Here is a 25,071-nt window from a genome sequence, read left to right on the forward strand (position 1 = left end):
CAAACCCTTGACCTTCATTTCTTTGGACACTACTTTAAACACATGACCAATGTGGCAGACAGGTTAACATTTTGGCTTAAGCTGGTGATTATCATTTTGTGGAGATTGCGGGGATATTAACTACTGCATTATTTAATACAAATAAATAATTATCTCTGAATACTTTGGCTATCTGTATATTCTTCAAATACTTGGCAGCATATGCTGAATGCCAGAGATGAAAATTATAGGATTTATGAGGTTTTACTGTGTGTGTGCATATGTGAATACATAAGAAATAAGTATCAAGGAATGCTTACTATCAAGGAATCATAGAGTTATGTAACTGTTTAGAACTGGACACATTTGACTATTTTGAATCCCAGTTTGAATCACACACATGCTAAGTTAATACAAACGCACATATTTTGTTTTAAAGAAATCAATATAAAAAATATACAAAAAAAAAAAAAAAAAAAAATGCTCCAGAGCCAGTAAAATGTTATTTTTTTATTTTTGTATAAAATTATTGTTGAGAGAGAAAGAATATCAGTAAATATACACAGAAACAACATATTTTGCAATTTTGAATAAACCGACAATAAGCAAGAATGGAGCAGAGTCGTGTAAATTTCATATACAAAAATAATTATATCAATATATAAACATATTCACAATATGTAACAAGGGCTTGCCTAGCTAACTTAGTACCCAGGGAAAACAGTTTAGTGAACTGCAACCCCTACAAGTTAAAATATTTTCACTTTAATGCTCTTAACCTTCTATTGGTAATATGGCACCTGACAGGTGTCACTTTTATTAAAATTTTTCTATTATTTTAAAAAATTTGTAAATGAAATTAAATCCTCTGGTGTACCTTTGCCCACCAATATTCTTTAACTGTTTTCATTTTGATATACTATAATTTTTTTGTTTGGGATTTAACAGACACAAGATGATCAAACGTATCCACCTTTCTTCTAGGCAATTCCCATTCCCATGCGGCTGATGTCTGTGAGACACCAGTGACAGGTGTCTAATCTTGCCATAGTGGTTTTGATTTTGCATACTAAATGCAAACAGCTGACAAAAATTGATGTTTCCATTGCATCTTGGTTTCAATCTGGGGAATCACCTTGAAAATTCTAAAAATACAATAAAAACTTTATTATTATTATTATTATTACTGGTTTCTCTTGTTTACTTCATTTGATATTTTTGAATTGAGTTTAACAAATTTAGATTAATAGATCATTTTCAATTCAATAAAAAGCTAAAAATTATTTTTTTATAATTAAAACAAAAAGGGGATTGCACAGATGCCACACAATTATCTTTGTTGAAATTGGTATTGTCCATATCTGTGAAGGAAAAAAGATATCCCCATTCTTCAATGTACTTAGCCTTAGAATGGTTTAAATACCTCAATGAAGTCTGTAAACATCTGGGTTCAATCTTGAGAACCAATAAAACTCATCAATTTGTCTTTATTAACTAACCTACCTTATAGAAAAAGATTGCACAATGCAAGTAATATATAATATATGTGCATAAAATTATAGTTAAAATTATAATAATAAATAAAATTTCAAAATGTAAGCATTTAAATAGCATGACTACACAGAGGATATAAGAATATCAAATTACAAATTAAATTAGAAAATAAAATAAATTAAAATTTGGAATATAAATATTTGATATGAACTTAATAGTGATGATAAAATCCTTATAATTTTTAAAAAATTGCTTTTGAAAACTTATCCATAATTATAACATTATCAGTCACAATAAGTAAATCTTATCTACCGTATAACTAAAAAAATTCAGCCTATTTTCTTTTGTAGCATTTTGTAGGTAATTTTTTTTCTCGTTATAGCACTGCAAGCACTTTTAAGAAGAGGTAGATTTACTAATAGGGAAAGTATGCACGAATCTACAGGTAGCCACCAGTATTTTGAGGATAGCCAGTCATTGTCAAATAGATGTGCAGAAATTTGCCTTTAGCCAGTGGGTGGTTGATTGTTGGAATTAATTCTATCTGCAGTTGCAGAAGTTGACACAAGGCAGAACTAGACAAACTTTTGGAGTGAATAGATGGGCAAAATAGGTTTTTTTTTTTTTTTGGCTGATGCTGTATAAGCTTGCATCATATGCCTCTACTAATGCTAATTGGAAGGGACAACTACGTATCCATATTAAGTATCTATATATTGTTATATTTAAATAACCTGGGAGCAGGATTTTGCGGGCACCTGCCTGTTTTGCACGGCCACTGGTGGGTGTGGGGTTTTCTGGTGCTATGTTAGCGCTGACATAGGAGTAGACCCAGGTTTGGCTCCTTGTGCTAGGGCGAGCATAGAGTGGTATTTGCCCATGCTGGTGGCTGCCACCTGATGGCAGAGAGGCCTGGTAAATACACATTTACACTTCAGGCTGATGTGATTAAGAGGATTTTTTTTTCTCTACATGACAATTGATGGAGATGAGTGAATAGTCCTGGTGCCACTGTGAGACAAGTATACATATGTTATATTTAAATAGTTATTTTTTTTTAAAGAAAAATAGATTTACAGTAATGATGAGTATTTTAAGTCTATACTTTCTGCAGGCATTAAAGTACTAATTTTACTAATGAAGCAATTTTACTAATATTTTAAAATACAGCATTGCCTCTTTGTTACTCAATGCATTCAGTCTGATTTTTGTTTTCCATCCTATTTATCTAACTTCCTTTTCATTTATCTTATCTGAATATTCCTAATGTGCTCTTGAATCAGTGGTTTCTCTAATTTTTCCCCTTTATCTAACTTCCTTTTCATTTATTTATCATTATCTTATCTGTATGTTCCTATTACGATAAGATACTACATGGGTTGTGTTAGGTTAACTAAGAGTAAGAATAGGTGTATGCATACATGCATTTACACCAATGCTAGGGAGTATAGTAAATAAATTTGATGAATTGGAGGTGCTGGTCAAGACATTAAAAGTGGATATTGTTGGGATATCAGAAATGTGGTGCCACAAATATAAGCAGTGCAAAATTGGAATTTGGGGAGTACAATATGTACAGAAAGGATAGACAGAACAGGAAGGGAGGATAGGTTATGCTGTTAGTTAAGAAACACAAAATCTAAGCAAGTGCATCCAGTTGACATTTGTGGACAATGCAACGTTGAATCAGTATGGTGTAACATAAGCACTGGGAAAGGGAAAATGAGAGGTGTGTGTTATAGGCCTAATGAATCTGATGAGTATAATGAGCAATTGGGCAGAGAAATACAGTGGACCAGTAAATCAGAATATCTTATAATGGGGAATTTTAGCTTTCCAGATATTTACTGGAACTTGTGGTTGGTCACTCGCACACTAGGAAGACTTTTGTGGATTTATTGGATGACTGTTTTCAACAGCAACATGTTCAAGAGGCAACCAGAGGGAGTAATACTCTTGATCTGATTATCAGAAGTGATTCTTCATGCAATAAAAGCTGCAGATAAAGGAACCACTAGGTGGCAGCGATCACAGTGTACTGATGTGGAATTTACTTCAATATGTAACTACCATCAAGGGTAAGGGGAAGGGTTTTTGCTTTCATAAAGGTGACTACAGTGGTTTCAGAGAATTTTTCAAATTCTATATGGTGGGATCTACCGATGATGTTGCCAATGGTAAATTCTAAATGGGAAGCCTTCAGGGACTTAATCTTGGAGGGTACTAGGCTTTTCATACCAAATAAGAAATACTGTTCAAGGTGCCTAAATAGATGTCAGATGCATTAATGAGGCTCGTGGAAGAGAAGAGAAATGCATGGGATGCATATAAATTATCATGTGACACAGAAGCTTATAGCACATATAAGCTAGTCTTTAATCAAGTCACAAAGGAGATTAGGCAGGCAAAGGCAGATTATGAGAAATCTTTGGCAAAGGATGCAAAGAAAAACATCAAAGAGTTCTTTACTTGTGTAAACTGTAGAAGGAAAGGGATGAATCAGATTGATCCACTTAACACAGATAGTTTGGCTACTGATGATCATGCTCAGGTAGCTGATAAACTGAATGAGTGTTTTGCATCTGCTTTCACACAGAGGAGTTATTCAAGGAAGGGAATGCCAGAAGTTTATCAAGCTCTAACAGGGAGCTGCTAAGTGATTTGGTAATAACTGAGAGAAAAGTGGAGGAGAAATTGTTGAAGTTAAACATAAGGAATGCACATATCCAGTTATATTAAAGGAGGCAGCAAAGGAAGTAAGCAAACCCTTAGCCATAATTATGAAAGCTTCCTTGTACTCAGGGGAGGTTCCCACGGACTGGAGATATGCAAATGTGTCCCCAATTCACAAAGGGGGATCAAAGGGTGAAACAGGTAATTACAGACCTGTAAGGTCTGTAATTACCTGTTATAATGCAGTCACTGGTTAAGGAAGCGATGCACGATCATCTAGATAAGACAATTAATGTTCAGACACGGCATGGGTTTGTTAAGGGGTAGTCATGTCTGACAAATTTGATTGGATATTATGATGTGGTCACAAAGGAACTGGATGCAAAGAATAATTTTGAAATCATATACTTGGATTTTAGGAAAGCTTTTGATACTATGACACATAGAAGACTACTGTACAAATTGGAGCTGTATGGCATTAAGGGAAAGTTGCTACAATAGATAAAAGGATGGTTGAGTGGGAGAAGACAGAGTGGTTATCAATGGACACAGCTCTACATGGACTAATGTTATTAGTGGGCCCCCCCCCAGGGTTCAGTGTTGGGTCCATTGTTGTTTTCAGTATTTATCAATGATATTGATGAAGGTATATCAGGGTTAATATCTAAGTTTGCAGACGATAAGAAGGTTGTAGAGTTGTTAATGACAGTAATGATAGTACACTACTGCAACAGGATCTGGAAAAGTTGACCAGATGGGCTGAGAGATGGCAACTGAAGTTTTAACATTGACAAATGTAAAGTACTGCACATGGGTAGCAGTAAGTGCAGAGTAACGTACCAACTGGGTGGTACTACACTCAGGGTAGGGGAGAATGAGAAGGACCTGGGGGTAATTGTGCAGTCAGATATGAAGTTTTCTGAGCAGTGCAAAAAAGGCTGCAAGAGTAGTTCAGGAAGGTGTAGGGCTGCTGGAACGAGTACAGAGAAGGTCGACAAATTAGTGAATGGAACAAAGGGTTGCTCTTATGAAGAAAGGCCTGAGATTTGCAAATTACAGTGATCTGATTGAGGTGTATAAGGCCTTGCATGGTTTGAGCAAGCTCAATGCTGATGGGATTCTTCCTCTTGCCTAGATTAATCGCCTGAAGGGACAAATTCAAATTGAGGAAAGACAGTTGTAGAATAGATGTGGGGAAATTTGCCTTTAGCCAGCATGTGGTTGATTGCTGGAACAAATTTCCATCTGTTGTTGTAGAAATTGACAGCTTAAATAAATTCTAGTCAGAACTAGACAAACATTTGGAGTGAATGGATGGATGAAAACTGCTGGGTATGAGGGTAGCCTGTGCGGACGAAGCTCTTTGACGCTCTTGGAACAGAGAAGTTTTTCCTGATTTATTTTCTGATTTATTAGCTTAAATTGTCATATTAACTTATTTCTAGAGTAGCTTTATACTAGTTATGATACTTAGTTTAAAGTTTAACTTAGACAGAGATTTTGTAGGTATTACTTAGTATCGGTAACGGCATCAAATCCACGTGTTAGAAATTGAACGAGAGGTCTTTTTTTTTTTAACCAAATTTAGTCGATTTTTTAACCAATTGTTATATTAAATTATCTTCTATAAGTAGATTATAGACCTAGTCAGGATCCTTAGTTTATTCTAAATTGAGATAGCGAGATTTGGAAGCTTCTACTTACGAGTTCGTAGAAGTACCGTTCGTGAATTCCCGCCATTTTTACACGATAGCATAAGCTTAGTGTAGTATAGTGCATAATATAATATTGTCAATTAATCAGTAAATCTATTAATCTTGATAAACTTTATTGTCAATTAAATTGTACTTTTAACTCTATATATATATATATATATATATATACAGGCATACCTCGAATAACGAATAGGATGCGTTCCACGAAATTACTTCGTTAAGCGAAACTTCGTTTTCAGAGGTAAAAATACTATGGCCAGAATAGGAATACGTTCCTACGTAAAGAAAATGAAAAGCTTTTTTTTCGAACAAAAAAAAGTTTTATTAAATAAACAGTCAACTTACCTACAAAGTGAAATCACATTTTAAAATATGAGTCTAAAGTTGATTGCTTTTGCTTTTTTTCTCTTTCATTTAACAATTGCCTATAGCATTTAACACTGATCGCTTAACAATAAAACTTCTTCCTAAATCAGAATCATTTTCACTAAAAAAATTTAAAACGTTTTCAATGTCATTTAAGCACCTTTTTAAATCTTTGGTTGTTAACACTTTTTCGGCAGGAACTTCTTTAACTTCGTCTTCGTTGCTAACAAAGTTTTCCAAATCTTCCACTGAAAAACCATCATCTTCTGCATTCAATAAATTTCTAACATCCTCTTCATCGACATTTTCGAAACCTATTGATTGAGCCATCTGGATAACTTCATTTCTAATTTCTTGGATGTTATTTTCTTCTTCTAGTACAACTTCTGGCCATATTTTGCGCCAAACTCCATTTAAGCATTTCTTAGTGACTTCTTTCCAAGAACTATCAATGTTTTCAATTGCGTTTTTAATGGTGTAGTTTTTTCAAAAAGTTTTAACTGTCATTTCCTCCTTATCCTCTAGTTCAGTTAAATTGCTTAATGTTCGACGCAGATAATAAGCTTTAAATGATGCTATTACTCCCTGATCCAGTGGTTGAATCAGGGAAGTTGTGTTTGCTGGAAGAAACACAACTTTGACAGGAATGCATGTGTCCAACGTGTTAAGATCAGTAGGATGTACCGGAGCATTGTCTAACAACAAAAGAGCTTTTTCTTCAAAGTTGTTTTTTTGACAATACCGTTTTACTTCAGGACAAAAGTGGTTAACAAACCATCAGTAAATAACTCCTTGGTAACCCACGCTTTTCTATTTGCTTTCCATATTACAGGTAAATTCATTTTTATGTTACCTTTTAACGCCCTCGGATTTTCTGAATGGTAAACTAATAACAATTTTAATTTATAATCGCCAGAGGCATTTGATCCAAAGAGTAACGTTAAACGGTCTTTGGTTGCTTTGAACCCAGCAGCTGATTTTTCTTCAATAGAAATGAAGCTTTCTGTTGGTAGCCGTTTCCAGAACAAACCGCTTTCGTCAACACTGAACACCAAATTTGGTGGAAATTTTTCACGTTCAATTATTTCCTTTAGTTTTTCTGGAAACTTCTTTGCAGCTTCTCCTGTTAATTTTACACTATGAATCCTGGCCCGTTTTTTTTAAATTCTCGAACCAACCACGAGAAGCCCCAAAGGTTTCCGTAATTTCTTCAGTTTGTTTAGATTTCAGGTGATTAAACTGGAATATTTTTTTTATGTTAAATGGGGCTTGAAATTGCGGACTTCGTTATATCGAAGCTTCGTTATCAGAGGTAACGTTAACCGAGGTATGCCTGTATATATATACATATATATATATATAATGACTTAATCGTAACAAATAATTAATACATAACTATAGTGGTACACATGATACGGACGTTATATAAAGGGAACTCGTAGAAAACACTAGATACCGAAAAAATAAATATAGCGTTATAACTGTTTTGGGATATAACTTAAAGGTTTAATTTTGTTTTGAAATTTTATTGAATTAAATCGGAATCATGACTCAGACCAGAGCAGCAAAGCAAAAGGCTCAAGCTAATGGGAGTGCTGTGGTTCAGGGGAGAACTGAGGGGGGCAGTTGCCCTCTGAATCATAATCTTTTAAAATGCACTGTTTGCTTGATGTTTGCGGAGCAGTCGGGTACGGGACATGATACTGCCAAGGGGAATGTCTTTGTGTGTGCACGATGTAAGGAGTGCAAGGACATCAGGCGACAACTCAGCGTTGTTATGGGCCTTTATGAGAGTTTGAAGGACAGGGTGGATGCCCTCGAAGGAAATAAATTGAGGGGCCCATCAAGCACTCAGCCGCCCACATCAATGCCAGAGCTTGCACTTGGTCATCTGGCAACACAGAGGCAGCCCCCTAGGCAGAATGCGCTGGTCCCACAGGAACTAGTAGTTGTTGGTGACTCTATTGTCAGGGAAGCGGGGAACATGCTTTGTAAAAAGGATAGGTGGAATAGGACCAGGGTATGTCTGCCAGGGGCAAAGGTTGATGACGTTGTAGAGCGGATATCATCTTTTAAGGGCACAAAAGGTGATATAGTTGTACACGTTGGCACTAATGATATTAAGAGTAGGAGACCGGCGGAATTACTTAGCAAGTACAGGTCACTGTTGAAAAAAAGCCGTGAATTAGGGTTGAATTTGAAAGTGTCTGCAATTCTGCCCAGACACGATAGGAGGGAGTATATGATGAAAGCCTTGTCGATCAATTCGGCCCTGGAGGGATTGTGCAAGGCTCAAGGGGTAGAATTTTTTTCAGCCTGGACTGTACTTGTTAACAGGAGAGATTGCTTCTACAGGTACGGGATACACTTAAATAGAAAGTTTGCAAGAATTTTTGCTGATGCTGTCGAGGCAGAGTTAGGTGGGTCGGAAAACTGCTAGTTGGGGGGGATACAAGGACTAACAGATTAACAGTAGCCACTGGCAGAGGTGGAAGTGAGTCTTGCACTGCTTCTATTGAAATGAGCAGAAGCCTGAAAAACAAGATGCAGGATATTTCAGAGACTGCTGGGAGTCATTGCGGTACAAGTAAACACATGGGTTGTGTTAGGGTAGCCAAGAATAGAAACAGGTGCATGTATACCTGCGTGTACACCAATGCTAGGAGTTTGGTAAATAAATTTGATGAATTTGAGGTATTGCTCAAAACATCAAAGGCAGATATTGTTGGGATATCAGAGACGTGGTGTCACACAGATATAAGGAATGCGGAACTGGTATTTGGGGAATACAATGTGGATAGAAAGGATAGACAGGACAGGAGGGGAGGAGGGGTTATGCTATTAGTTAAGAAACACAAAGTCCAAGGAAGTGAAGCCAGTAGACATCAATGGACAGGGCAGTGTCGAGTCAGTTTGGTGTGACATAAGCATAGGGAAATCAAAATTGAGAGTAGGAGTGTGCTATAGGCTTAATGACTCTGATGAGTATAATAAGATATTGTACAGGGAAATAGAGTGGGCCAGTAAATCAGAGAGTCTTATAATGGGGGATTTTAATTTCCCAGATATTGACTGGAATTTGTGGTTTGGTCACTTGCACACTAGCAAGGCTTTTGTGGATTTATTGGATGATTGTTTTCTACATCAGCATGTTCGTGAGGCAACAAGAGGGAGCAATACTCTTGATCTGATTATCAGTAGTGATTCTTCATGCATTAAGAATCTGCAGATAAATGAACCACTAGGTGGCAGTGATCACAGTGTGTTGAAGTGGGATTTACTCAAGGGGGTAACTACCATCAGAGGTAAAGGGAAGGATTTTTGTTTTCGTAAAGGCGACTATGATGGTCTGAGACAGTATTTAAATTCTATACAGTGGGACCAACTGATGATGTTACCAACAGCAAACTCGAAATGGGAAGCATTCAAGGAACTAATCTTGGAGGCTACCAGGCTTTCCATACCAACTAAGAAATATTGTTCAAGGTTTAGGCCTAAATGGTTGTCAGATGAACTAATGGGACATGTGGCAGAGAAGAAAAATGCATGGGATACATACAAATTAATGGGTGACATGGACGCCTATGATAGATATAAGTTGGTCTGTAACCAAGTCACAAAGGAGATTAGGCAGGCAAAGGCAGACTACGAAAAATCCTTGGCAAAGGATGCAAAGAAAAACAGAAAAGAGTTCTTTACCTATTTAAACTCAAGAAGGAAAGGGATGAATCAGATCGGTCCACTGGATATTGATGGTTCAACAGTTGAGGATCCTGCTCAGGTGGCTAACAATCTAAACGAGTATTTTGCATCTACATTCACGCATGAGGAATTATTCAGGAAGGAGAATGATGTAGGTAAAGTAAACATTGGCAGTGAGCTGGATGATTTTGTAATAACTGAGAGGAAAGTGGAGGAGAGATTGTTGAGGATAAACATAAAAAAGGCACCTGGGGTGGATGGGATCTATCCAGTTATATTAAAGGAGGCAGCAAAGGAAGTAAGCAAACCCCTAGCCATAATTATGAGAGCTTCTTTGGACTCAGGGGAGGTACCCATAGACTGGAGATGTGCAAATGTAACCCCAATTCACAAAGGATGATCAAAGGCTGACACAAGTAATTATAGACCTGTTAGTTTAACTTCTGTTCCAGGCAAATTAATGGAGGCACTGGTTAAAGAAGCACTGCAGGATCATCTAGACAAGAATTCAGTTATAGCTCAGACGCAGCATGGTTTTGTTAAGGGCAGGTCTTGCCTGACCAATTTGATTGGATACTATGATGTAGTCACAAAAGAACTGGATGCAGGGAATAACTTTGATATTATATATTTGGATCTTAGAAAGGCTTTTGATACTGTTCCACATGGAAGACTGCTGCACAAATTGGAGCAGTGTGGCATTGGAGGCAAATTGCTGCTATGGATAAGGGGATGGTTGAGTGACAGAAGACAGAGAGTGGTAATCAATGGACACTGCTCAACGTGGACTAATGTTATTAGTGGAGTTCCTCAGGGTTCAGTGTTGGGTCCGTTGTTGTTTGCGGTGTTTATGAATGATAATGATGATGGGATATCAAGTTTAATGTCCAAGTTTGCAGATGATACAAAGGTTGGCAGGGTTGTTAAGGACACCACTGACGCTATGCTGCTGCAACAGGATCTGGAGAGATTGAACAGATGGGCTGAGAGGTGGCAAATGAAGTTTAACATTGACAAATGTAAAGTACTACATATGGGAAACAGTAACCCCAGAGCAACGTATCAACTCTGGGGTACTACACTGACAGTGGTGGAGAATGAAAAGGACCTGGGGGTAATTGTGCAGGCAGATATGAAGTTCTCTGAGCAGTGCAGACGAGCTGCAAGAGTAGCTCATGGTGTCTTGTCAATGATATACAGGAATTTTTCTAGCAGGGATAAGGAGGTGATTATTCCCTTGTATAAGGCAATGGTTAGGCCACATCTTGAGTACTGTATACAGGTCTGGAGGCCTCATTTCAAGAAGGATGTTGAGCTGCTGGAACGGGTACAGAGAAGGGCACAAGATTAGTGAATGGAACAAAGGGTTGCTCTTACGAAGAAAGGCTTAAGTTTTGCAAATTACAGAGTCTGGAGACTAGGCACCGGCGAGGTGATCTGATAGAGGTGTATAAAGCTTTGAATGGTTTGAGCATGCTCAATGCCAATGGGATTCTTCATCTTGCTCAGAATAATCAGCTCAGAGGGCATAAATTCAAATTGAGGAAGGACGGATGTCGGATAGATGTGCGGAAATTTGCCTTTGGCCAGCGGGTGGTTGGTTGGTGGAACCGACTTCCATCACTTGTTGTTGAAGTTGATAGCCTAAACAAATTTAAGGCTCAACTGGACAGGTATTTCGAGTGAACGGAGGGGTGAAATGGGAGTGGTGTGTTTTTTTTTTTTTTTTTGGCTGATGCTGAATAAGCTTGCTTTCTTGCATCATATGCCTCTACTAATGCTAATGCTAAATTTCCATCTGTTGTTGTAGAAATTGACAGCTCTTAAATAAATTCTAGTCAGAACTAGACAAACATTTGGAGTGAATGGATGGGTGAAATGGGAAATTTTTTTTTGTCTGATGCTGTATGAGCTTTGCTTTCTTGCGTTATATGCCTCTGTTAATGCTAATGGTATTTTGACATCTCAAATTGGGAAGAATTTTATTTTATTTTCGGTTTGTGTATGTGAGGTTGATGCAAATCTACAGCAGCTCCCAGACTTATGTAAGGGCTGCATTTAGTGAACTCTATGTAAGTCTTGTTTTATGCAAGTCAGAATTTCCCTAAATGCTTATGCAGCATTATCCTAAATTTCTCTGCAGATGCAGGATCGGCACTGGTGACTTCGCCGCATACTTTAAATGTTTTGGAAACCAGAGCAATGCTTGAAAAAAGCCCTATTAAACCACCCATTGATTGCCACAAACTTGGCTTGGGGTTTGCTGTACGTATCCTTAATATCTTCATAAATACTTCTTGCTTTTGCTTGAATGGCCATTCGACTTGAGGGCACTCACTTCTGAATCTGATTTTCCATCCATATTATTAGCTTTTCCATCTTCGATATAGCACCTGAACACTGTTTTGTGATCACTGTTAAAGCAGCAAGACCTAATTCTGTGTAATAAATGACAAACTTTATCCTGCTTCGTACTTCTTAATTAATCATCTTCATTTCTAAATCAATTTTGTTTAATTTCTTAGCACTGCCAGCACTTACACTTTCCATTGGTCTCTTTCCCTTCACCATTGTAATAAGTAAATAGGAATGAAGAGAAGAGTCTGAAAATTTGTTTTTTATATGATTGAAGATTTCAGTGAAAGGGGAACTCATTTCACCATAATACCGTAACCCATAAAATTCCAGTTATTGGTATTATTCCAAATGCAATAAGATCGAGTTTACTACCAGTTTATAATAGATTGCACTAACAGAAAAGTTTATAATAGATTGCACAAACACCAACAAACCGAAAAGTGCAAATTGTTTTTATTGTTTAATGGTAGTGGCCTCCAGAAATGTTTTAGAAAAATATCACAAAGACGTTCAAAATTGATTCTTATGCGGAACACATGATAATGATGAAAGTGTAGTGCAATTTCCATTATAAAAATGACCTTTTAGAAAGATAAACAGTTTAGTTATATAGCAAATATTTCAACTTCCAAGGTCTTGGAACGAATTACCAAAAAAAAAAAAAAAAAAAAACAATGTGTTATTGGGTTCGCATTATGATATTTTCACGATACCTCCATTTATTCCTACGGGATGTAAAAGTACGCTTCCATATTTTTAAGTTTGCACCGGCTGGCAAAAACTTATGTACTGTTGAATTTCTGTAAGTTGCATATTAAGTAAGTTATGTCGGTACATACTTTAGCCACAAAAAAGCAAAACATGGTTTATGTACCCATGTGTTAATAGACCATCAAGCCTTAAATCTTTTTTTTGTCTAGTTTCCATGTCAAGGGTACCTTGTAACTTGAGTACAATTATCAAAATATAAAAAAAGCAAATATCTTTTGCTTTTTTTAATAAACATATTAGAATATATGCATAAAGCACCTAGTGTCTTCACTAGTCCATCCGTATTTAAATAACCTGACTCCTAGTGGATGGATTTTCACAAAATTTCGAATTTGGCTCTCCTAGAAAAAAAGTTTGGCCATCCAAAAGTTCATTAGAATCAGATCCAACAGAAATACTGAAATTATTTTTTTCCATCCATTCACATGTAATACTCAATTCCCAGCAGATGAATTTTCATGCAATTTTATATTTGGCACTTACAGAATGATCTGTTGAGCCTTCACAAATTTCATTAAAATCAGACCAATTCAAATCTCAATAATTATTATTTTTTTTGTTTGCTCACATATCCTATCTATATACCGTATATTGCAACCTGAAGCAATGAATATTGTATGTTGCCATGCACTAATTGAAGGAATGAATGGGAAATATGGTGGATTTGCAGAAATGAATGTTGTAAGTTCTAGTTCAGTTATGCTTCCAGGTTGTTGAATATTGATTTTGCTACTCCATCTTTATATGTTGTTATAGTTGGAGGCTTTCAAAAACAATCAACATGAGCTGAAGTGTTACTTTTGCAATTTTATGTTCACATTTTGTAAAAATGACAATGTAACTTAAAATTTGTATAACAAATGATGCAGTGTATAGTTAAGGGGTTCTTAACCTTTTTGCAGCTGAGTGGTCAGGAGCGTGGTGCAGATTTAGCATTAGCAGTGGCATATGATGCAAGAAAGCAAACTTATACAGCATCAGACAAAAAAAAAAAAAAAAACCACCTCTTCCCAATTCACCTATCCATTCGTTCCAAACGTTTGTACAGTTCTTCCTTGAATTTATTTAAGCTACCAACTTCCACAATAATAGATCTAATGGAAGTTTGTCCCAGCAATCAACCACTCACTGGCTAAATGCAAATTTCTGCCAACTATTCTGCAACAGTCTTTCCTCAATTTGAATTGATGCCCCCCCAGGCGTGTAATCTGAGAAATAGGAAGAATTCCATCTGCATTGAGCTTGTTCAAACCATTCAAAGCCTTATACACTTCAATCACATCACCTCACAGGTGCCTAGTCTCCAGACGCTGCAATTTGCAGAACTTAAGCCTTTCTTGGCAAGAGCACCCCTTTGTTCCCCTCACCAATCTCATTGCCCTTCTCTGTACTTGTTCCAGCAGATCTACATCCTTCCTAAATGAAGGCTTCAGATATGTATGCAGTACTCAAGGTGTGGCCTGACCACAGTGTTATACAAAGGGATAATGACGTGCTAGCAAAGTTCCTATATATCACTGACAAGACCCCATGAGCTGCTCTAGCAGCCTGTCTGCATTGCTCAGAAAATTTCATATCTGACTGCACAATTATTCCCAGATCTTTTTTGTTTTCTACCACCCTAAGTGTAGTACCACTCAGTTGGCACTTCTACCCCAGAGAAATGTATGTGCAGTACTTTGCATTTGTCAATGTTAGACTTCAGTTGTCACTTCTAAGCCCACCTATCAAACTTTTCTAGATCCTGTTGTAGCAGTGTACTGTCATTACTACCCCTGCTAAACTTTGCATCATCTGCAAACTTGAACATTAAGGCTGATATACCTTCATCAATACCATTGATAAATATAGAAAACAACAATGAGCCCAACAATGAACCCTGGGGGCCTCCACTAATAACATTAGTCCACAAAGAGAAGTGACCATTGACTACTACTCTTTGTCTTCTCCCACTCAATCATCCTTTATGCAAAGCAGGAACTTGCTGTTAATGCCATACTGCTCCAGTTTGCACAGCAGTCTTTTATGTGCAACAGTAACAAAGCTTTCCTGAAATCCTAGTATATGACAACAAAATTATTTTTTGCATTCAGTTCCTTTGTGAAATCGTCGTAGTATCCAATCAACTTGGTCAGACAAGATTTCTCCTTAACAAACCCACGCTGTGTCTGATCTATTACTGCAGTCTTGTCTAGATGATCCTGCATTGCTTCTTTAACATGTGACTCTATAATTTTCCCAGGAACAGAAGTTAAACTAATAGGTCTGTAATTACTTGTGTCACTCTTAGATCTCCCTTTGTGAATGGGGGATAAATTTGCACATCTCCAGTCCATGGGGACCTCCCCTGAATCCAAGGATGCTCTCATAATTATGGCTAAGGGTTTACTTACTTTGCTGATTATAGACTTACTTTGCTTGTAATTATAGACCTGTTAGTTTAACTACGGTTCCAGGAAAATTAATGGAGGCACTGGTTAAAGAAGCACTGCAGGATCATCTGGACAAGAATTCAGTTATAGCTCAGACACAGCATGGGTTTGTTAAGGGCAGGTCTTGTCTGACCAATTTGATTGGATACTATGATGTAGTCACAAAAGAACTGGATGCAGGGAATAACTTTGATATTATATATTTGGATCTTAGAAAGGCTTTTGATACTGTTGCGCATGGAAGACTGCTGCACAAATTGGAGAAGTGTGGCATTCGAGGCAAATTGCTGCTATGGATAAAGGGATGGTTGAGTGGCAGAAGACAGAGAGTGGTAATCAATGGACACTGCTCATCGTGGACTAATGTTATTAGTGGAGTTCCTCAGGGTTCAGTGTTGGGTCCATTGTTGTTTTCTGTATTTATAAATGATATTGATGATGGTGTATCATGCTTAATGTCCAAGTTTGCAGACAATACAAAGGTTGGCAGGGTTGTTAAGGACACTACTGATACTATGCTGCTGCAACAGGATCTGGAAAGGTTGAGCAGATGGGCTGAGAGGTGGCAAATGAAGTTTAACATTGACAAATGTAAAGTACTACATATGGGAAACAGTAACCCCAGATCAACGTATCAACTCTGTGGTACTACGCTGACAGTGGTAGAGAATGAAAAGGACCTGGGGGTAATTGTGCAGGCAGATATGAAGTTCTCTGAGCAGTGCAGACGAGCTGCAAGAGTAGCTCATGGTGTCTTGTCAATGATATACAGGAATTTTTTTTTGCAGGGACAGGGATGTGATTATTCCCTTGTATAAGGCATTGGTCAGGCCACACCTTGAATACTGTATACAGGTCTGGAGGCCTCATTTCAAGAAGGATGTAGAGCTGCTGGAACGAGTACAGAGAAGGGCAACAAGATTAGTGAATGGAACAAAGGGTTGCTCTTACGAAGAAAGGCTTAAGTTTTGCAAATTACAGAGCCTGGAGACTAGGCATCGCCGAGGTGATCTGATAGAGGTGTACAAGGCTTTGAATGGCTTGAGCATGCTCAATGCCGATGGGATTCTTCCTCTTGCTCAGAATAATCACCTGAGAGGGCATAAATTCAAATTGAGGAAGGACGGATGTCGGATAGATGTGCGGAAATTCGCCTTTAGCCAGCGGGCAGTTGGTTTGTGGAATAGACTTCCATTGCTTGTTGTTGAAGTTGATAGCCTAAACAAATTTAAGGCTCAGCTGGACAGGTATTTCGAACAAATTGAGGGGTGAAATGGGAGTAGTGGTCGTTTTTTTTTTTTTTTTTGGCTGATGCTGAATAAGCTTGCTTTCTTGCATCATATGCCTCTACTAATGCTAATGCTGCTTCCCTTAATACAACTGGCTAGATTCCATCTACCCCAGGTGCCTTTCTTATGTTTAACTTCAACAATTTCTCTTGCACTTTCCTCTGTTATTACAAAATCGTTTAGCTCTCTGTTAGAGTTTGATAAACTTCTGGCCTCCACTTCCTTACAGAATTCCTCATGTGTGAATGTAGATGCAGGATACTCATTCAGTTTGTCAGCTACATGAGCAGGATTTTGTCAAGCGATGGAAATTAAAAGATAAAAAATTGAAAAATTCATGCATAGATAATCTGTAAATTGGGCAGTTTACTGTACTGAAAATAGTTTGTGGAGCTCCAAGTACTATCACGTGAATATCAACAACAATAAACCAAGATGGAAACTGCCTTTGCAGAAACAGTTTATTTCTGTGAGAAGTTACATTTAAAAAAATCTAGTGCAATAATGGCATATGAATAAAAATTCAAACATATGAACAAGAGATCTTTCTAAAAGCTGTACTATTTGAAAAATTATAAAACAATGAGTACTTTCCACTTGCTGAAACAATAGATAAAGTTAATTAAATTTCAAAAGGTAAAAAACACAGACTACACATATCTGCAAACTAAACAGTTTACTGATTGTTATCCAAAGATGGAAAAGAGGCTTTCCTACATTTAGCACATTCAATTAACTAAATATAACTGCAAATGCATTCAGTTAATTAAATAATGTTAAATCTGCAACTATGTGGACTATGTTTTTACCACTGAAAATTTAATTTCTGCATAATGCCATTCATCATCGAATAAATATGTAATCTTGTCTGGTTGTTTGGGTTTTAATGGCGCATAAGCAACTAAGGCTATAATGCGCCAAAACCACGTCCATACAAGATTGGTGGCTAATCTGTTTATTACTAAAGGTCTAAAACTGACAACAAAAGGGGTTTGGAAATATTATCTTGCACATTTTATACCAATGAACACTGGTTTCACCTCTCACATTAGAGTAACAGCTATGAACCTGGGGTATGAATTTATATTTACTCCTTAAAATGATTCTGTTTAATTTAAAATCAGTATATGGTGTATGGCATCTTGGTCATAAAATGATCAGATGAATTATCTTTGAAAGTATACTAAATTCTGAAAGTTATCTATAATTTTTTCAAATCTTTTTTTTTTTCTTGAATCAACTGGATGACTCGGTGTGAAGAAGGTTATTTCCAGTAAGATGGTGCAACACGCATACCTCTCTCATCTCACTGATTGAGATTGTCTCAGTATAGTATTCTAGAGATTGCGTGATGCACAATCTCTAGAATATCATAGTCATCATAGTCCGTTGTGTATGATGCAATTAAAATCTATTGTGACACAATCAGCTAATTATTAAAGTATTCAACCAGTATATCACAGCTTACTTAAGTTTAAAGAATATGAAAAAACCAATTCTATAAATATTTCTTCCCCCCCCCACCTCAATTACAATCACATCAGTTTTGTTAAGAATGATAAGTTTTAAAACTTTTATTTACCTGTCTGTTGAATATGAAGAAAACAAACCTGTCTTATGAATATGAAGAAAACAAACACACAATTCAGTACAGCATCAATTATCCTCTTTTATATATATATATAGCTAAGAACAGTTTTATTAATGGCAAAAGCTTACACAAGTTCCTAACCTTCAAGAACAGAAGTTAAATAATTATTAATTAATTAATTATTTCTTCCCTGTTATTTTCTTTCAATTGTAAATATTAATGTGTAGTATATTAAAGTGTTTAAGGTACTGAAGGAAAAATTTCCCTGTGGCACAATGGCATTCTGCAGTAATGCATTCTTCTATGCTAAGGATGTAGAAATAGTCTGGTAATTACTTGTCATATCATAGAATCTTTTATGTTGCATAACAAATTTAAAATTGGGTTAAAAAAAAAAAGAAACCCTGTACCTTTTTCCTTGCTTCTCATCTCTGTAAACACAATATATAAGGCCTCCAACCATCCTGTTTCTCCAAACATGCCACACTAATAATCTCAGAAATACTCAGCATCAACAAAGTATGTAATTAGCCTTTCAGATGACAGAAAGGTATACCCTGTCTACCCATGTTGAGCCCATTTTTCCATATGTTGTGTGTGTGAGTGAGTGAGTGAGTGAGTGAGTGAGAATCTAGTAAGTGGATACCAGAAATCAAATCACTCTTGCTATAAGTTGAACAAGAGTGATCTTAATTTCCGGTTGTTCCATATACACTCTGGGCTACCCTGGGATCTGTATACAACATACACCCATGAGCCAAAACATTATGACCAGTGAGTCATTAAGCAAATCGAAGCAACTGCAGGTGAACTACGGCGCGTGCATGGGTCGGGACACGGTATAAAAAAACACCTGATACTGAGCTCCATTAATCAGTGTTACTCTTGTTCTTCATATGGCAAAGGCAGCGCACTTAAGTGAGTTTGACAAAGGCCAAATTGTAATGGCATGACGACTGGTCAGAGCATATCTGAAATGGCACGGCTGGTGGGGTGCTCACTGTCAGTCGTGGTTAATACCTACCAAAAGTGGTCCGAGGAGGGGGAACCCACAAACTTCCGGCAAGGTGTTGGACGACCACGGCTCATCAATGCTCGAGGTGAGTGAAGGATTTCCCGGCCAGGTACATGTGCGTCATTTACCTGGAGAAGTGATGGCACCTGGATGCACCGTGAAACGAAAACAAGCCGGTGGTAGCGGTGTTCTGCTTGGATACCCTAGGTCCAGTCATCTATGTGCCGGGCACTCTGACACCTACCACCTATCTAAACATCATTGCTGACCAGGTGCACCCTTTCATGGCAATGGTTTTTTCCTCTGGCGGTGCAGTCTTTCAGCAGGATAATGCACATGCCACACCGCCCGGATTGTTTGAGACTGGTTCGCAGAATATGGAGAAGACTTCCAGGTATTACTCTGGCTTCCAAATTCCTCAGACATCAATTCCATCGAGCATCTGTGGTTTGTGTTGAAACAGCAACTTCGATCTGTGGTGTCTCAACCATGGACCTTGGAGTTAAAAGGATTTGTTGGTTAAGTGTTGGTACAGATACCACAAGACACATTTAGAAATTTTGTAGCATAGATGCGTCACTGGGTACAAGCTGTTTTGCTGTGGAGGACCAACATCATATTAGGTAAGTGGTCATAATGTTTTAGCTCATCGGTGTGTATAATGTAACCTAATGATTATAGAAACCCAAACAGTAATGTACAAATACTGTAGTTAATAGGCAAATCTCATGATAATTTCATCATATTGGGCAATACTCACATTATCCTTATACCCCAGTTGCATTGCAATGTGATATTGCCCTATCCATAGTAGCGATAAATGTACCATATTGGATAGGGCTTTATCACAGCATGAAAAATACAGGTTGGTTAAGTCGGGTGTGTAGAGCATTATCATATTGCACACTCCTAGGTCTCCACATATTTTAGAGCCCAAAGAGTCAAATATACATGCAAATACCTAAACTTTTGTAACAGTAGGGTTTCCAAAATTACCCAGCACCTCTTAGTCCCCAACTGATCTGTTGTTTGTTATTTGGTTTTTAGGAGCATTAGCAACTAAGGCCATATTGCTCCGGGGATATGCGGTGGTCATTCCCTGACCTTTCTGCATCCTCCGTATTTGGTGGTCACGGGTTTGAACCCCGGTCTAATCAAGAAGCGTGTGCTACGCACTGTTGCTCCTGCCCACCTGGCTACGGAGGCAACCCAACTGATCTAAATATATTACTACTTATTCAATTGGTACTTGTGTACAGATATGAGTATCAGCTTTCTAAAGAATGTGGTTAATTTGTTGAATTAATTTCTTGAACTCCAACACCAAGAAATGGCAAAACATTGTTCTCCTTTAACTAAATGGTGAACTGTATACACTCTGTCTGATTACTGATAAACTGTATCAGTGTACATTCTTGCCCCTCCCCAATTAGTAATTGGAGATTTCTAACACTAGGAGAATATATCGGCTGCACACAATTTCTGTATCTGAACTGAAGAAAGCAGACTGGCCTCCAACTCTCCACCACCATGCAACTAACATACTCCAATAGTAACGCCATCTATCTACAGAGATATGGGTCCAGCTTAAATAAAAATAACACAGCTGAAACATATTGGTTAATGTTTGACAAATTTCTTGTCAGAATTATCCTTAGTTCTCTCCATCAGCATGGCATCACCCTCCACAACTACATGACTTATGGAGGTATAGTGAAAAGAGTAATACTGCATCAAAAGTTCTCACTCATCCAATGACTGCTGTCCTCGATACTCAATTATTGAACTTGAAGTTCAATAATCAGCAACAACAGACATGCCAAATTGTCCATTGAGATATTAGTCTCAATGGCCAATTTGGCATGTCTGTTGTTGCTGGTTATTTCTGGGAAGCTGATTATTGAACTAATGCCTCTGAGCTAATCAGAACTGGTTAGCTCTGAGTTCCTGGGCATTAAATTTATCTAAAACATTAACAGACACTTGTTATAAATTGCAATAAACACAAGAACTGATACCACGCATTAACATCCCAACATTTCTGCAGTTCCAAAATAGGAAATGCATAACTGTAGAAGCCAATGATGCAAAGTTTTTAGTTTGGTTAGAATCACATGACTCCAGGGTTGAAGAGACAGTGGATATGCAAGTTTTTTAATATATTCGAAAGTAAGAGATTACCTCAATCTTTTTCGTGGAATGCTTCCAGTCCACAAAAGAGTCCAGCTTACTTTCTAATATATTAAAAAATCGTGGAAGTTATTGAGCCCTGTAGCTCTGAATTTTTTTGCAAGCCTTTTAATATACTCCCCAATTTCAGATTGCTATGAGCACTTTATCAGGCACTTACATATTAGCAAGTGGCTTTAGTTAAAAAAAAAAAAAAAAAAAAGACTTCAAATTTAAAGTAAACCAACCTTTTAGCAACACATTAAGTACTTATTTGTTGGTAAAAGTTTGTTTGGTTACCTTAAATTTGAGGACTGCTTTTTTGAACATTGGTTCACTCACAGTATATGATGTTTGTTATTTTAGGAATGAAAGATATTTGCCTAAGCTAAGGCAAGTTATATGGTTCTTGAAGGTATGAAAGAGCATAATTTTCCAGCCATCAAAGGTCATTTTTTGTTAAGATTATTTGGTACAACAAATAATGATACTCTGGGAAGATAATTTCAAGAGCATTATAAACAAAGTGATGTATAAAGAATTAGACATTTTAAAACTACTTATGTAAAAATAAGTTTAAAAAACTATTATTACAAAACGCATGGAAATTTATTATACAGGATTAAATAATACCAATCCTATTACTCTTGATTAGTATATCTTTTGGTACACTGCAACTGTATGAGGCAAACACTATTATTATTATTAGCCATATGGTACAAGGAAGCTTGAGGCTTATGCTGCAATAAACCAAAAAAAAAAAATTACCGAATTACCCCGAGAGAGAGAAGTAGAAGGGAATCACCAAGAAAAAGAAGAAAGAGGATATCCAGCTCAGGACCCTGGGTGTGCCAAACTCATACTCACCAGATTACTATCACACAGTTATAAATGAATGAAATTGTATTCTGGAAATGGTAAGTGGCTTTGGATAAGCAGTGCTGTCGATACGCATATCACTTGGCTAGGGTGAGTTTACTGCCAGTTTCGTTTGGACTAAAATAAATCACAATCTGACCTGAACATTTTCGATACTCCGCTGTTGAGTTTTATTACATAACATGGACCAAACAGACAAGCTTTTCCAAAATTACATTTTATAATTAAAAGCTGATAAGATTTTTAAGGAAAACTTACACTTCGACGAAAATATAACTTTTTAGTCAGTGTTGTTGTTATACACGGCATCTGTTTTTTCCCATGTTTAATGGGTTCATTCGGCACATTAGAGATATAATCGTATGCAACATTCTGATTAACAGTTGTAAGGATATTTAAAAGGTCTTTACTTTGGCTGTAGTTTTTTAACTGGTTACATAAAACTTGAATAAACCACGAGCCGCTAGTTGAATTTCTAAAAGAAGCAAACCCTGGCACAGTCGCATAACCAATAAGGAAGTCCGGAACCGAAACATGTCTATAAACAAGCGACGCATTTTGCTTTTCGACATATGAATTTTGCTCTTCAATACGAATATATTCAGTGTCATTATGAACCAGCTCGACTCCGTGGTCCAACATCTCACCCTGACATGCTTGAATGAAGAAAATTTTCGGTTTGCCAACTAACGTTGGGCACGCATCTTCCAAGAATGGCTTGAATATTAAATCTGCAGAAAATTTATTATCTGTTGCATAGAGAGTACCAAGATCGCCATGTGTTAAAAAACAACACACAAAACAATCTCTATCACTATGATCTTCTTTACCTGCTTCATTTAAAATTTTAAAAATTTCATCCACTGTACAGTCTTTGTATTCATCTATATCAAAATACAAAAGTTCAAAACATTCCTTAAGATTCTGAACATCAATTTCAGTTCCTCTTCTGCATGTAACATCACCCACGTCAAAATTTTTGTTATTGAAAATTATGCATCTACTACGACGAATGTGATTCATATTATAACTATCGCTATCTGACAGAAGTGACATCTCAATGTTGGTAGAAACAATCCTAGAGCTACAGTAATACGAAAGTTCCTCCTGAGTAAGACTCATCACTGTACCTTTCATGACATTAAACTTTTCTTGTCACATGAATTTTAAATTAAATAAAGCGTAAACGAAAACACAACCACCACACAAATGAAATCCTTATTACAAGCAGCGCCACCAGTGATGTCAAAGCTTTCCAGTCAATCACTAAAAATAAAAGAAATTATGAAAGAATTCAAAAGAATAAATTGCGAAAGCAAAGTTTAAACGTAGTGCTTACAAACCTTCCACTTTTATATCGACTTTCATACAGCTTTTGCTACAATTTTTAGATTATTTCACAACAGACAATGGTGCATTATAGCCTAAGTTGCTGATGCACCAATAAATTTAACAAACAACAACAACAGACAAAGCATTGCATTTTTTACCATTTTTGTATCCAAGGTAAATATGCACCGGCTTCTGATTTTTGGAAGTGGTAAACTGAGATCTCTTTATCTCACCCAATAATAAATTATTGGGCAGCTTTTAAGATTTTATTTCATCATTAAAGACAAAGACTATACAATTCTTCTTCCAAATTCCTTCCATTACAAGAAAAAAAAGTATCCAAATTTTTGCTTATAAAATGTAGCTCGGGTATTTCCTCTCATAGTTCAAACCATTGATTGGCCAACTGAATTGTACACCATGTGAAAAAAGGCATTTGGTATTGGCAATTTGTTTTCAAAATTTTTATACTGCAATTTAACAAAAATCAGGATATCTTATTTGTAAATTCTGTTTTTTTGTTTCATATATGTGTAATGAGTTAGAACAGTATTGAAACAATTAATCTTATGTATCTCTTAAATGAAAGGGCTCTAAGGAAAGAGCAGAGCTGGATCGTGGGGTGAGTCAAACCAAATTATGATATTAGGGTCCCTGTAAATGATTACATCTACTCATATATTTATTTTGGGTTTAAATTGCATGTGTTCTCTGGTCGACTTGCCTGTTTGCCGGACGAAAAAACTCAGTTTCTGGGGGGGGGGGGAACCTTGCTATCTACGCCTGAGACCGACTAACTCAAGTACAGAGTAAAAAAAGCCCACTTAAGTTCCTCGAATCATCGACGGGATTCTAACCCGGGCCTTTTTTCCACCCTTCGGCATTTTCCCCTATTCGGTTTCAAAGCGGTACCAGTTCATTTCTATTTTTCCTCACACACACACACACACCAGACAAACCAATTTATCCCAGAGATTCTGTACAGGATTGAAGTCAGCGTTCTCCAGTCTGCGAGGGTAGCACAGTGGTATCGTCACCGTCCTCCCCACACCGGGTGGAAAAGGTCCGGGTTCGAATCCCGTCGATGATGCGATTAATTTTAATGGGCTTTTTTCACACCGTGGCTGAGTTAGTCGGTCTCAGGCGTAGAAAGCAAGGTTTTTTACCCAGAAATGGGGTTATTCGTCCAGAAAACAGACAAATCGACCATAGAATACACGCAATTAACAGACATAAGACAGCACAGCAGATGAATTTAATTATTCGGGTGGTCTAAATATAATAGTTTGGTTTTTTTTTGTCAGCG

General features: G+C 37.1%; 1 protein-coding gene across 1 annotated transcript; it reads right to left on the reverse strand.

Moving 5' to 3' along the window:
* Positions 1–918: 918 nt before the first annotated feature.
* LOC150077480 (caspase-1-like) lies at positions 919–23,616 on the reverse strand. The gene is made up of 2 exons (XM_090386398.1): positions 22,692–23,616; positions 919–1,124 (listed from the first exon to the last, which is right to left on the reverse strand). The coding sequence occupies exons 1-2, from the start codon at positions 23,568–23,570 to the stop codon at positions 1,098–1,100; spliced, it is 906 nt and encodes a 301-aa protein (XP_090242524.1). The 5' UTR covers positions 23,571–23,616; the 3' UTR covers positions 919–1,097.
* Between the last annotated feature and the right edge of the window lie 1,455 nt (positions 23,617–25,071).

This window comes from Mastigoproctus giganteus, chromosome 12 (genome assembly GCF_048544385.1).
Source record: "Mastigoproctus giganteus isolate SK-2022 chromosome 12, ASM4854438v1, whole genome shotgun sequence".
Classification (NCBI taxonomy): Eukaryota; Metazoa; Arthropoda; class Arachnida; order Uropygi; family Thelyphonidae; genus Mastigoproctus; species Mastigoproctus giganteus.

What these genes read in the sequence shown, in the direction of transcription:
- LOC150077480 (XM_090386398.1), bottom strand. Translation starts at nt 23,570, where the DNA reads ATGAAAGGTACAGTGATGAGTCTTACTCAGGAGGAACTTTCGTATTAC. An exon ending in AGTTATATTTTCGTCGAAGT is followed by an intron (nt 1,125 to 22,691) that starts GTAAGTTTTCCT and finishes TTGTATTTTTAG; the next exon opens with AATTTTCAAGGTGATTCCCC.